This window comes from Neoarius graeffei, chromosome 17, assembly GCF_027579695.1.
Source record: "Neoarius graeffei isolate fNeoGra1 chromosome 17, fNeoGra1.pri, whole genome shotgun sequence".
NCBI classification, from domain to species: domain Eukaryota; kingdom Metazoa; phylum Chordata; class Actinopteri; order Siluriformes; family Ariidae; genus Neoarius; species Neoarius graeffei.
This window is the reverse complement of record NC_083585.1, coordinates 21,236,821-21,251,367: the sequence shown is the minus strand read 5'-3', so window position 1 is coordinate 21,251,367 and position 14,547 is coordinate 21,236,821. Positions and strand designations below refer to the sequence as shown.

The window sequence follows — 14,547 nt, the reverse complement described above, 5'->3', positions numbered from 1 at the left end:
TAGTGGTTAGCGCTGTTGCCTCACAGCAAGAAGGTCCGGGTTCGAGCCCCGTGGCCGGCGAGGGCCTTTCTGTGCGGGGTTTGCATGTTCTCCCCGTGTCCGCGTGGGTTTCCTCCGGGTGCTCCGGTTTCCCCCACAGTCCAAAGACATGCAGGTTAGGTTAACTGGTGACTCTAAATTGACCGTAGGTGTGAATGTGAGTGTGAATGGTTGTCTGTGTCTATGTGTCAGCCCTGTGATGACCTGGCGACTTGTCCAGGGTGTACCCCGCCTTTCGCCCGTAGTCAGCTGGGATAGGCTCCAGCTTGCCTGCGACCCTGTAGAACAGGATAAAGCGGCTAGAGATAATGAGATGAGATGAGATGAAAACTTAATCCAAAATGTCCGACAAAGTCATTTCCACTTAGACAGACTTCTTAAAAACCTATCGATGGCAGCACGAATTGACTTTAGTGTTTTGGGTTTTTTTGGTAGAAAGTGCCATCTTGCTGTCGTGAGGTATAGAATAGCGTTAGACATTTATTTAATTATTTCTTGGACATTTCAGTTCTGTAATTTTCAAACTTCTTTGAGCTTTTGAACCAGTCTAAAAAAATCAACACATTTTAATGCTTAAAGATGAAGAATGTAAACAAACCAGTGAAATGACAGGAGCAATTTCTGAACACAATATCCCCCGCTGGCAACTCGGCCATAACTCTGGTAAAATGTGACTGAATTGACCGAAATTGCAATGTGCGTATTACTCACATATAACAAAGAATCCTGTCAAGTTTTGTGAAATTCCTCCAAAAACTGTGAGAGGAGTTGAGTTCAGAAGGAAAACACACTTGCATGGAATTGTCAAATTATAATTTTGTTAATCAAGGGCTGTAACTCTGGTAAAATGTGACTCAATTTAACGAAATTGCAATATACGTACTACCGACATATAACAATGCCTCTTGTGACGTTTCGTGAAATTACTCTAAAAATTGTGAGAGGAGTTGATTTCAAAAGCTTTCCGGGACCGACGGACGGACAGACTGGCCCAAAGGGGGATAAAAATGCGATAATAATAATTCTTGAGGGAATAAAAGTTCTTACCATCAAATATTTTCCTTCCATATTTTGTTGCTTTTTTTGTATTTTTTTGGGGTTTTGTTTTCGAGTAGAGTTTTTATTTCATCCTCAGTTGGTTCAGCAACACGCTCCGCCATTTTGTTTTTCTCTACTCACGGTATATGAGCTGAGATCCTAGTAGTAGAGTAGCCAATCAGAGCGTGTGATTGCTCAGATCCAGTGAATGTGGATAGAATAATATCTGTTATACCACAGTACTGTTGAACTCTCTGGTCTGATTGGCCATCATGGCTCAGACAGAAGTGCTGGGTTTAATTCAAATCACAGGTTGATATTAATGTACTTTTTCTAATACGTTATCATTTCTATAATTACAAATCATTCACAGAGAATTCTATGGCAGATGCTTCACATAATCCAAGTTTAATAACAGTCTAAAAAATAAAGGGATATAAAAAAAATGTGTGATTTAACAAAGATTGCATATACAACATTTAATGTAACTATAAATGATTAAAGGAATTATATTGTCATTCATTCACAAATTAACAAATATCGTTGATAAACAGCTGTGGTATAAAAGGAATAAGACACTTCAGGATGTGTTATTGAAAATTATACATACAGGACACTTTTTGATGAAATAAAAACATGTATTCTATTCTCTTCTAGTGGGTTTCATTCATGCAATATTGTTAACATGTCGCTTATCCTATGTGTATTAATTTACATCACTCTACCCAATGGAGAATGAGCGTTGAATATGGTTTACGACATTGCATGGTTGTCAAGACGGGGTGTCACATGTCGGAGCTGATGTGAATATCCGATGAGTTTCCCGCTGCGCATGTGTAGAGGCATTTCTTTGTTCGCCGGGAAAGAGAAAGACGCGTTGACACCCGAAAGGCTACCAAACCTTCATTAGACATTCTTTATGCATATTTACAATAGAAAAACATACCAACGAACAATGAAAAACTGGAAAAGAGACACATCGGAGATGTAAAACTTTCATGCTAGTGAGCGACTGTGATGATTTGTCAACAAACATGGCAGCCAAGTTTGCTTCATTAAATACAGAAGATTTTGAGGGAATTTTGAAAGGCAAAGATGAGTTGAACACTCGAAAGGGATGTGTATGTAGTATAATAATAATAGGGCGGCACGGTGGTGTAGTGGTTAGCGCTGTCGCCTCACAGCAAGAAGGTCCGGGTTCGAGCCCCGTGGCCGGCGAGGGCCTTTCTGTGCGGAGTTTGCATGTTGTCCGCGTGGGTTTCCTCCGGGTGCTCCGGTTTCCCCCACAGTCCAAAGACATGCAGGTTAGGTTAACTGGTGACTCTAAATTGACCGTAGGTGTGAATGTGAGTGTGAATGGTTGTCTGTGTCTATGTGTCAGCCCTGCGATGACCTGGCGACTTGTCCAGGGTGTACCCCGCCTTTCGCCCGTAGTCAGCTGGGATAGGCTCCAGCTTGCCTGCGACCCTGTAGAACAGGATAAAGCAGCTAGAGATAATGAGATGAAATAATAATAATAATATTGGCTGGCTTTTTTGTGGTATATCAGATATAATCCATTCAGCTACTCATCTTTGACTCGTTCAATATCATGCTAGCTGAATGGAATATATCTGATATACCATGAAAAAAAGCCAGATAATATTATTTAAATAATAAACATCAGGGCATTAAAACACAGGATTATTTTGATATTATACAACAGTTAGTTATGGTTTACTAATTTGTTTGGTTGAATGGCATTCCAAGTGTGCTTATATTTACTATAAAGCGACTGGGACGTCTTATATCCAAAGTGTGTATCCCAAAGAAGCCACACTCACTTTATAACATGTTGCTCATTGATAGCAAATGAATTAATTTGCTCATGCAATCGTGCTTCATTACGACACATCCTGTCATGTTTAATTCCTTACTTTTACACTATGTGAAAACCTTTTACCTGAGCAGATCGAGGTTTTCAATGACCAGGCGTCTCCCATGCTGGGTCTGACAGTACATGGAGACTAGATTTAAACATTCCTGCTTGACTGCTAATGACGTTGTGCTTAACAACTGGACAATCTGTTCTCTTGTGCTGAGACACTGCAGTAACACCTGCTGATTCTCCTCTGTAAGTGACAGCGTTGCAAGACAAGACAAACGTCAGTGTTCTGAGAACATTTATATGCAGCAGCACAATATTTCTGACACGACAAGTAATCTTTCATAACTCGGCTCTTTTCTGGTAACATTATGACCCAGCCTGTGACATGCACCCAGTCGTAGGCAAGCAACCGGCTGAACAGTTCAGCACAAGTTTATTAGTCCTGTAGAGACTACCAATGAATTTTCCCCATCTGAAAAGCGAGGATAATAAATGGGAGAAATATGTCTTCAGAACCGTTATCTATCCAGGCAGCTGAAATCTCATCATCAATGAATGCTCTTATGCTTCCCTCTCTACTGCACTCAGTATAAGCAGTGAAGATTTATGCTCTGCAATTCTGCTTTGAACTAAATGTCAAGCTGTGGCAATCGGTTGGGCTTCCCCAAGTGCACAACTGGGTGCAGTCTCCTTGAAATGAAAGAACCAAAATGCTGCTAATCAATATACCAAATGATTGAGCATGGGAATGGTTACACATCTGTAATTCGGCAATTCAGTATGGCCTCTAGGTCAAATATACCATGAAACAAAATTAGCTATTCACTACAATTGCTCTCATTGAATTCAGAACTGAGTTCAGAACAACATACTTTTTACAGAATTAAAATATGTTTATCCGTTCTTGAGATATTACAAATCAAAGATTGAAAAAAAAACGGCTTAATTTTCAGAAAACGGCTGTAATATTCTGTCTGAGGATCACATGGTCCAAAATGGACCTCATTAACCAGTGAGATCAAATGTTTTTTTCTTAATAACGTTTCTATTTTTCAAGATATTTACATGGAAATTGGCAGGAACATAGATGGTTGTATACTGAATACAAAGTTTGAAAATGTCATAAAAATTAATAATGCAAATTAGCATTTGATTAGCATTACAATTATACTAATTAGGTAAACATTAAATCGGTACACCCTCTCCTTCAAAGTTTCACCAAATGGTTTAATTTGTGCAATATAAAGCTGACCTTAACTCTCATTTATTCATCACAAAGAAGGAGAAATCAATGTTAATTATAAAATCTGCATAAATAAGCACTGAATGTCTCACATCTAACATTCTCTATCAAAATTAAAAAGGAATAAAAGTTTATTTCTAATCCCCTCTTTGTGCTCTGTAGGCCTTTGTATTTCTCAAAAGTAGGGTGTACTAGTGTTTATATGAAAGAATATAAATGATAATATTCACAGATTTCAAGGTGAACCTTGAAAAAACTGTCTGATCCACATCCAGTAAACAATTCGCATTAACTGAACTGAAACTGACACTCACGTTTCTGACTTGTGTTTTTTTTTATCTCATTCAGACCACTAAGATCTCAATATTTTTCATCCAAACAACCCCAGTTCTATTCTAAAATAGTTATTTATTTACATGAATCAGTTTGATTTGAAAAAAATAAGTAGGTAAAGCTATGAAAACTCACTTCAAAGTCTCCCGTGAATCAGAACATCAAAACTAGCAGATGGAAAATTTTGCTGAATCCTTCATCAGAAACAGTGAGAGCGAGAGAACATCCCTATCAAAGTTATCTGATTGATACTGACGAGTAATCCAGTCAGAAACCGATCAGAATAGAGAGAGAGAGAGAGCCTGACCGCTTTCCACGACTCAAAAATCACCGGCAGTTTCCCGACGTCCCACTAGCAGAGAGTGAACTCTGTTGTACCGACTTCAACCTGCCGTTACTCCCAAAGTACTGAACAGATCTTAACCAGATACATTTCTTTGGAAAGCAGAAATTATAAGCGTTTTAATGATGGTATTCACGATAGAAAATATTCAAGAGTTGAGCAATGACAGATTTGGAAACTTAGATCAGCGTCTGCATGGACAATTTTCACAGCACGGCCAGCGAGCATCGAATACGCCTACTCATGGTGCTGCGAATATGAAGGAAAGAAACCTACTTGGAATTAACACAAAACAGAAAGGAAACTCAATACACATCCAAAAAACATTCTGTATTTTCTTTAACTGAGCTAAATTGTAAACTTGTGTGATTTGTAGTTTGAGACAAACCAACACTTCTGAGTGCTATTACTTTCTCCAACCCACTGTATGTAGTTCTTGTTAAATTTGTGATGAAATTTAGATCCGCTCCCTCCACAGCTCTATAATTTGATTCTATTCTGCTGACTTGGACAATAGTGTGCAAAAATGAGCAAATGGAAAAATAAATAAAGAATAAATACTGTTTACCATTCCCCCTGCAAACCATTATCCATAATCTGAGGACAGAAAGACATAGCTCTTCGCTGTGCAGCTCTTTAGAAATCTGCGCAAGACAGCTGGAACGAGACAGAGATGGAGAAAAAGAGGGGATTATAAAGCACTTATCCATGCTTAACATTTGCTGTGAAGATTGTTGAATGACAACAAAACCTCAGTGCAATTTCATTAAAAAAAAAAAAAAACAGATTTCATAGTATTCATTTAGAAATCAGTCCACAACAAGCCAGCTGATGAAGAGAGCTGTCTAAGACATCTAAAGCTCTGATCAATTCAGGGCTTGTTTGCACAATTTGCCATGAACATATTGGAAAAACTTTGCAGCATGAAAAGACTTAAGTCTGAGAAGAATTAGCAAGGAAACTTTTCATAATGAGAGTGCACAGTGGTGGAGTAGTTAGCACTGTCGTGTCACAGCAAGAAAGCTCTGGGTTCGAGCCCCGTGGCCGGCGAGGGCCTTTCTGTGTGGAGTTTGCATGTTCTCCCCGTGTCTGCGTGGGTTTCCTCCAGGTGCTCCGGTTTCCCCCACAGTCCAAAGACATGCAGGTTAGGTTAACTGGTGACTCTAAATTGACCGTAGGTGTGAATGTGAGTGTGAATGGTTATTTGTCTCTATGTGTCAGCCCTGTGATGACCTGGCGACTTGTCCAGGGTGTACCCTGCCTTTCGCCCGTAGTCAGCTGCAGAGGTGGACAGTAACGAAGTACATTTACTTGAGTTCTGCACTTAAGTACATGTTGAGTATCTGTACTTTACTTGAGTATTTTTTTGGAAACTTACAGTGGTGCTTGAAAGTTTGTGAACCCTTTAGAATTTTCTATATTTCTGCATAAATATGATCTAAAACATCATCAGATTTTCACACAAGTCCTAAAAGTAGATAAAGAGAACCCGGTTAAACAAATGAGACAAAAATATTATACTTGGTCATTTATTTATTGAGGGAAATAATCCAATATTACATATCTGTGAGTGGCAAAAGTATGTGAACCTCTAGGATTAGCAGTTAATTTGAAGGTGAAATTAGAGTCAGGTGTTTTCAATCAATGGGATGACAATTAGGTGTGAGTGGGTGCCCTGTTTTATTTAAAGAACAGGGATCTATCAAAGTCTGATCTTCACAACACGTTTGTGGAAGTGTATCATGGCACGAACAAAGGAGATTTCTGAGGACCTCAGAAAAAGCGTTGTTGATGCTCATCAGGCTGGAAAAGGTTACAAAACCATCTCTAAAGAGTTTGGACTCCACCAATCCACAGTCAGACAGACTGTGTACAAATGGAGGAAATTCACGACCATTGTTACCCTCCCCAGGAGTGGTCGACCAACAAAGATCACTCCAAGAGCAAGAGGTGTAATAGTCGGCAAAGTCAAAAAGGACCCCAGGGTAACTTCTAAGCAACTGAAGGCCTCTCTCACATTGCCTAATGTTCATGAACACTGAACAACAATGGTGTGCATGGCAGGGTTGCAAGGAGAAAGCCACTGCTCTCCAAAAAGAACATGGCTAATCATCTACAGTTTGCTTAAGATCGTGTGGACAAGACAGAAGGCTATTGGAAAAATGTTTTGTAGACGGATGAGACCAAAATAGAACTTTTTGGTTTAAAAGAGAAGCATTACGTTTGGAGAAAGGAAAACACTGCATTCCAGCATAAGAACCTTATCCCATCTGTGAAACATGGTGGTGGTAGTATTATTTGGGCCTGTTTTGCTGCATCTGGGCCAGGACGGCTTGCCATCATTGATGGAACAATGAATTCTGAATTATACCAGCGAATTCTAAAGGAAAATGTCAGGACATCTGTCCATGAACTGAATCTCAAGAGAAGGTGGGTCATGCAGCAAGACAACGACCCTAAGCACACAAGTCGTTCTACCAAAGAATGGTTAAAGAAGAATAAAGTTAATGTTTTGGAATGGCCAAGTCAAATTTCTGATCTTAATCCAATGGAAATGTTGTGGAAGGACCTGAAGCGAGCAGTTCATGTGAGGAAAGCCACCAACATCCCAGAGTTGAAGCTGTTCTGTACGGAGGAATGGGCTAAAATTCCTCCAAGCTGGTGTGCAGGACTGATCAACAGTTACCGGAAATGTTTAGTTGCAGTTATTGCTGCACAAGGGGGTCACACCAGATACTGAAAGCAAAGGTTCACATACTTTTGACACTCACAGATATGTAATATTGGATCATTTTCCTCAATAAATAAATGACCAAGTATAATATTTTTGTCTCATTTGTTTAACTGGGTTCTCTTCATCTACTTTTAGGACTTGTGTGAAAATCTGATGATGTTTTAGGTCATATCTATGCAGAAATATAGAAAATTCTAAAGGGTTCACAAACTTTCAAGCACCACTGTATGACTTTAACTTCACTACATTTAAATGGCAAATATTGTACTTTCCACTCCAGTACATTTCTATCAAGGTCCTCGTTACTTGTTACTGTAAAGCAGCTTTGAAAGTGGATATTTTTTCTTTTCTTATCAAAAACATGATTGGTTTTTCGAAGGTGACACTGGGACAGACTATCAGTAATCACTAGGGTCACGTCATGTCCATAGACTGTATAAAATCAAGATCAATGATTTCTCAGTAGCATTATTTGAACATGATCACTTGATGGCAGAATTGAAGGAGGCGGTTCTTCTGGGGAATGCACGCACTCATGGCCATATCTAGAACCCATGTTTCAGTTTTCTGAATGGATTTAAGAGTCATTTTGTTTTAAATGTTTGTTTTATTTGCCAAAAACGAACCACTTCACGGCCTACAAAAACTTGCCATCCAACCTGTGGAAGCATATTGAGCTATGTACAGTAAACATTTTATTCCAAGAGAAAGCTTGCAACGAAGTTGTCTGTGCTTTTACAGCTAGCGATAACGTTGCAATAGCTATGCAGTCTGGTTCGTCAAACGACTTTCTATGGCTTTTCCCACCTAGTTGCCGTAGCCTTGTCTACGACTAATGATAACACATACAGTAGCTAGTTAACTTGGACACTGTTAGTTAGCATGTAAACACGGAGTTACGCTAACATGAATAACGTTAACTTATCTGAAGTCCTTTCAGAAATATGTTTTAGCATAATCTTGCCAAATAAACAGAATGTAGAAATCTTTCTTTTCTAGTAGCGTTAGCTACCAAATATGATTTCGAGTTTGAAAAGAGTTTACTAGCGTCAGGTGGCGTTTCGCTGACTAGCTAGCTTAGCGTTAACCACCATGATGGCACAGCATGCGTTCATTTTGTGAATTCACATTTCTGTCTTTGGTAACAGTATTAGGTTTTGTAAGCATTGTGGCAATAATACAACGATGCATCGACAGAAAATGTACTTTTAATACTTAAGTATTTTAAAAGCAAGTACTTCAGTACTTTAACTTAAGTAAAAATTTGACTGTTCAACTTTCACTTGTATCGGAGTAACATTTGACCAGTGAGATCTGTACTTGGACTTAAGTAATGAAGTTGGGTACTTTGTCCACCTCTGGTCAGCTGGGATAGGCTCCAGCTTGCCTGGGACCCTGCACAGGATAAGCGGCAACAGATAACAGATGGATGGATGGAATGGACTTTTCATAATGATCAAGCTGTCAGAAGCCTTTTGTAAAAAAATAAATAAATAAAAATAAAAAATTTAAAATAAAAAATAAATAACGGCATGGTGGTGTAGTGGTTAGCACCGTCACCTCACAGCAAGAAGGTCCGGGTTCGAGCCCCGTGGCCAGCGAGGGCCTTTCTGTGCGGAGTTTGCATGTTCTCCCCGTGTCCGCGTGGGTTTCCTCCGGGTGCTCCGGTTTCCCCCACAGTCCAAAGACATGCAGGTTAGGTTAACTGGTGACTCTAAATTGACCGTAGGTGTGAATGTGAGTGTGAATGGTTGTCTGTGTCTATGTGTCAGCCCTGTGATGACCTGGCGACTTGTCCAGGGTGTACCCCGCCTCTCGCCCGTAGTCAGCTGGGATAGGCTCCAGCTTGCCTGCGACCCTGTAGAAGGATAAAGCGGCTAGAGATAATGAGATGAGATGAGAAATAAAAAATAAATAACGGCACAGTGGTGTAGTGGTTAGCACCGTCGCCTCACAGCAAGAAGGTTCGGGTTCGAGCCCCGTGGCCAGCGAGGGCCTTTCTGTGTGGAGTTTGCATGTTCTCCCCGTGTCCGCGTGGGTTTCCTCCGGGTGCTCCGGTTTCCCCCACAGTCCAAAGACATGCAGGTTAGGTTAACTGGTGACTCTAAATTGACCGTAGGTGTGAGTGTGAGTGTGAATGGTTGTCTGTGTCTATGTGTCAGCCCTGTGATGACCTGGCGACTTGTCCAGGGTGTACCCCGCCTCTCGCCCGTAGTCAGCTGGGATAGGCTCCAGCTTGCCTGCGACCCTGTAGAACAGGATAAAGCAGCTAGAGATAATGAGATGAGAGAAATAAATAAATAAAAAAACACCTTACCTTCTTATTGTGTTATTCCCAGCGATGACACTAAAGCCACTGTTTAATCGGAATAGCGTCTGCCCAGTACCTAAGAGGAACAAAAAAGTGGTGTGCTTGTAATCAAAACAAATGCAGTGAAAGTCATGTTTCAGTGGTGAACCAAGCTGGCTAGCCTCGAAAACAAAATCCCTGATAGTCAAGGGCAAAAGAGAGACAAAGACAGAGAGAAATAAGCAAAAACTCATTAGGAGTTAGGGACAGTTCTCTTATCTCGCCAAGAGCAGTATACTTTCTGTGGAAAGAAATTAACTCACAAAGGCCCTGTTCAGGTATCTTCCATGTCCAGAGTGCTGGCAGGGATCTTTTCATTTTAGAAAGCTTTCACGCCTGCATGGTTTGTAGGAATGACTTCGGGACACGGCCTTCATTCTGCATTCATGGGTCACAAGCATCCAAGAAAATAGTTTTGGAACACCTTTAAAGAATTCACTCCACTTTATTTAATTTGTGTGAACAAGGCAAGTTTCTAGCTCGTATGAACTATATGAAGTGACTTCTCTGGAAATAACATTACTGAGATCAAATCTGTGCCAACGAGCGGCATAGGTGCTGTTCAGATGTGGACATACTGACAGGACCGGAACATAAAGAACATCCCTGGGGACCTCCTTTTGCTTAATTTTTGGTTTGGCCATGTTCTTGCTGCCTCTGTAACCAATGACATGAATAAATCGTGTCACCAAGTGTTAATGAAGCGCTTAGGGGAATCAATGAGACGTCTACACCCAGATTCATTTCCCTATTGACCACAAAGCAGAACAAATATTGTCTTGGACGCTGGGGTAATGTCACATCAGGCATAAGTACACATTCGGGTCAGGATGGAGCAGCAAAGCTGAATGGAGAGGACTAGATACAAAGAGTGAGATATAAGATGAGAAAGAAATGAAAGAGGAGAAGATGAAGAGCATGAATTCAGCATTATGTGCACTCACTATCTATAACAGCTTGTGTGAGAAGCACCACTCCACCGCAGTAGTAGAGGTTGTGCTCATTGGGTCTGTTCAGCTTTGTCAGCAATTCAGGAATGGCCAAGGCCTCTTCTTTTCCATCGGTCAACTCCCTGAGTGCTGCTTCTTCCTGAAGCACCTTCTTTTCTTCCAAATCAACTTGTGTTAGATACGCTACCGTGGCGGCAGAGATAGGAAAGGACTGTCAATAATATTGCAGATGCAGCATCAATGCTTGTTAGTGTTTGTATTCAAGGAATGGCAAGAATTTCCACGCCGTTCTTTTCAGTGAAAAGTAAACCGTGAACTCTGTCAACAGACCATTACACTTTGACAATAAAGCTCTGTGGATCAGACAGATGTGACAGAATGTAATAACAGTTTCAATAAACACTTACTGTAAGAAGCTTTCACACCTACTAGTCAAAGTGAAATTTATACTTTTGGCTTGTTAGCTAGTTATTTTGGTTTCATGAACCAAAAAGGCAAAAGACTTTGTCATGTACAGTGGTGCTTGAAAGTTTGTGAACCCTTTAGAATTTTCTATATTTCTGCATAAATATGACCTAAAACAGCATCAGATTTTCACACAAGTCCTAAAAGTAGATAACCCAGTTAAACAAATGAGACAAAAATATTATACTTGGTCATTTATTTATTGAGGAAAATGATCCAATATTACATATCTGTGAGTGGCAAAAGTATGTGAACGTTTGCTTTCAGTATCTGGTATGACCCCCCTTGTGCAGCAATAACTGCAACTAAACGTTTCCGGTAACTGTTGATCAGTCCTGCACACCGGCTTGGAGGAATTTTAGCCCATTCCTTCGTACAGAACAGCTTCAACTCTGGGATGTTGGTGGGTTTCCTCACATGAACTGCTTGCTTCAGGTCCTTCCACAACATTTCAATTGGATTAAGGTCAGGATTTTGACTTGGCCATTCCAAAACATTCACTTTATTCTTCTTTCACCATTCTCTGGTAGAACGACTTGTGTGCTTAGGGTCGTTGTCTTGCTGCATGACCCACCTTCTCTTGAGATTCAGTTCATGGACAGATGTCCTGACATTTTCCTTTAGAATTCGCTGGTATAATTCAGAATTCATTGTTCCATCAATGATGGCAAGCCGTCCTGGCCCAGATGCAGCAAAACAGGCCCAAACCATGATACTACCACCACCATGTTTCACAGATGGGATAAGGTTCTTATGCTGGAGTGCAGTGTTTTCCTTTATCCAAACATAACGCTTCTCATTTAAACCAAAAAGTTCTATTTTGGTCTCATCCGTCCACAAAACATTTTTCCAATAGCCTTCTGGCTTGTCCACATGTTCTTGAGCAAACTGCAGATGATCAACCATGTTCTTTTTGGAGAGCAGTGGCTTTCTCCTTGCAACCCTGCCATGCACACCATTGTTGTTCAGTGTTCATGAACATTAGCCAATGTGAGAGAGGCCTTCAGTTGCTTAGAAGTTACCCTGGGGTCTTTTTTGACTTTGCCGACTATTACACGCCTTGCTCTTGGAGTGATCTTTGTTGTTCGACCACTCCTGGGGAGGGTAACAATGGTCTTGAATTTCCTCCATTTGCACACAATCTGTCTGATTGTGGATTGGTGGAGTCCAAACTCTTTAGAGATGGTTTTGTAACCTTTTTCAGCCTGATGAGCATCAACAATGCTTTTTCTGAGGTCCTCAGAAATCTCCTTTTTTTGTGCCATGATACACTTCCACAAACACATGTTATGAAGATCGGACTTTGATAGATCCCTGTTCTTTAAATAAAACAGGGTGCCCACTCACACCTGATTGTCATCCCATTGATTGAAAACCCCTGACTCTAATTTCACCTTCAAATTAACTGCTAATCCTAGAGGTTCACATACTTTTGCCACTCACAGATATGTAATATCGGATCATTTTCCTCAATAAATAAATGACCAAGTGTAATATTTTGGTCTCATTTGTTTAACTGGGTTCTCTTTATCTAATTTTAGGACTTGTGTGAAAATCTGATGATGTTTTAGGTCATATTTATGCAGAAATATAGAAAATTCTAAAGGGTTCACAAACTTTCAAGCACCACTGTACGGCTGAAAACGTACTGGTCAGAAACACCAAGAAATACTCAGAACAAGGAGTCGGCGCTAAATAAATTATTACAGAATAACATAAATAACTGTGTATCGCATCCAGTGTTTTCTCTCATCATTTCTTCGTCCAAATAAGCAGAACAGCTCAAATTTCTGCCGGACTCCAGCTCCGTCATTTGGCTCAGTTTAGCAGGTCCAATCTGCAAAAAACTGTTGCACACAACCCAAAATACACAGCATGTTCAGTTCTTTTCCAAACCAAGAACGCCTCGCTCAGACTGTCTCGGAGCAGTTGATTTGGGGTGAAACACACCAATTCAAATGGATTAAAAGCTGCATATGTGAATGCAGCTGAGCTGTTCATACTTGAGTTTACAGTAAACAGGTTGGAAAAACATTCCATTTTTACAACCCCCAATTCCAAAAAAACTTGAGACACTGTGTACACTGTCAATAAAAACAGAATGTGATAATTTGTGAATCATGGAAACCCTATATTTCATTGGAAATGGTACAAAGACAACATATCAAATGTTGAAACTGAGAAATTTTATTGTTTTTTGAAAAATATATGCTCATTTTGAATTTGATATCAGCAACACTTTTCAAAAAAGTTGGGACAGGGGCATGTTTACCACTGTGTCACAACACCTCTATTTTTAACAACACACTAGTGTAGTTTTGAAAGAGAAATGTTGTCCCATTCTTGCCTGATATACAATTTCAGTTGCTCAACAGTTCGGGGTCGACTTTGTCATATTTTGCACTTCATAATGCACCAAATGTTTTAAATGGAACACAGGTCTGGGCTGCAGGCAGGCCAGTTGAGCACCTGGACTCTTTTACTATGGAGCCATGCAGTTTTAATATGTGCAGAAAGCGGTTTGGCGTTGTCTTGCTGAAAGAAGGAAGGCCTTCCCTGAAAAAGATTTTGTCTGCATGGCAGCATGTTGCTCTGAAACATGTATATATCATTCAGCATTAATGATGCCTTCCCAGATATACAAGCTACCCATGTCATGGGCAATAATACTTAAAGGAATTACTACTACAGTGGTGTAGTGCCATCATACCATCACAGATGCTGGCTTTTGAACTGTGCACTGATAACAAGCCGGATGGTCCCTCTCCGCTTTAGCCTGGAGGACGTGGTGTCCATGATTTCTAAAAAGAATTTCTAATTTTAATTCGTCAGACCTCGGGACAATTTTCCACTTCGCCTCAGTCCATCGTAAAAGAGCTCGGGCCCAGAGAAGGTGGCGGTGTTTCTGGATATTGTTTACATCTGGTTTTAACTTGCGTTTGTGGATGCAGTAATGAACTGTTTTCACAGATGATGGTTTTCTGAAGTGTTTCTGAGCCCATACAGTGATTTCCACTACAGACACGTGTCTGCTTTTAATGCAGTGTCTCCTGAGGGCCTGAAGATCACAGGTATCCAGTGTCAGTTTTCAGCCTTGTCTCTTGCATACAGAGATTTCTCCAGATTCTCTGAATCTTTTAATGACATTATGGACCATAGATGATGCAATTCCCAAATTCTTCGCA

The 14,547-nt window shown here is 40.3% G+C and overlaps 1 protein-coding gene across 1 annotated transcript in view; it reads right to left on the bottom strand.

Annotated features, from left to right (window-relative positions):
* The window catches only part of ttc12 (tetratricopeptide repeat domain 12), a 72,629-nt gene that overhangs the window by 37,604 nt on the left and 20,478 nt on the right, over positions 1–14,547 (bottom strand). The window contains exons 9-12 of the mRNA XM_060943485.1: positions 10,892–11,080; positions 9,915–9,984; positions 5,432–5,520; positions 3,020–3,188 (exon numbers count right to left, since the gene is read on the bottom strand). Coding sequence (XP_060799468.1) covers positions 3,020–3,188; positions 5,432–5,520; positions 9,915–9,984; positions 10,892–11,080 — 517 coding nt within the window. The remainder of the gene's footprint in view (positions 1–3,019; positions 3,189–5,431; positions 5,521–9,914; positions 9,985–10,891; positions 11,081–14,547) is intronic.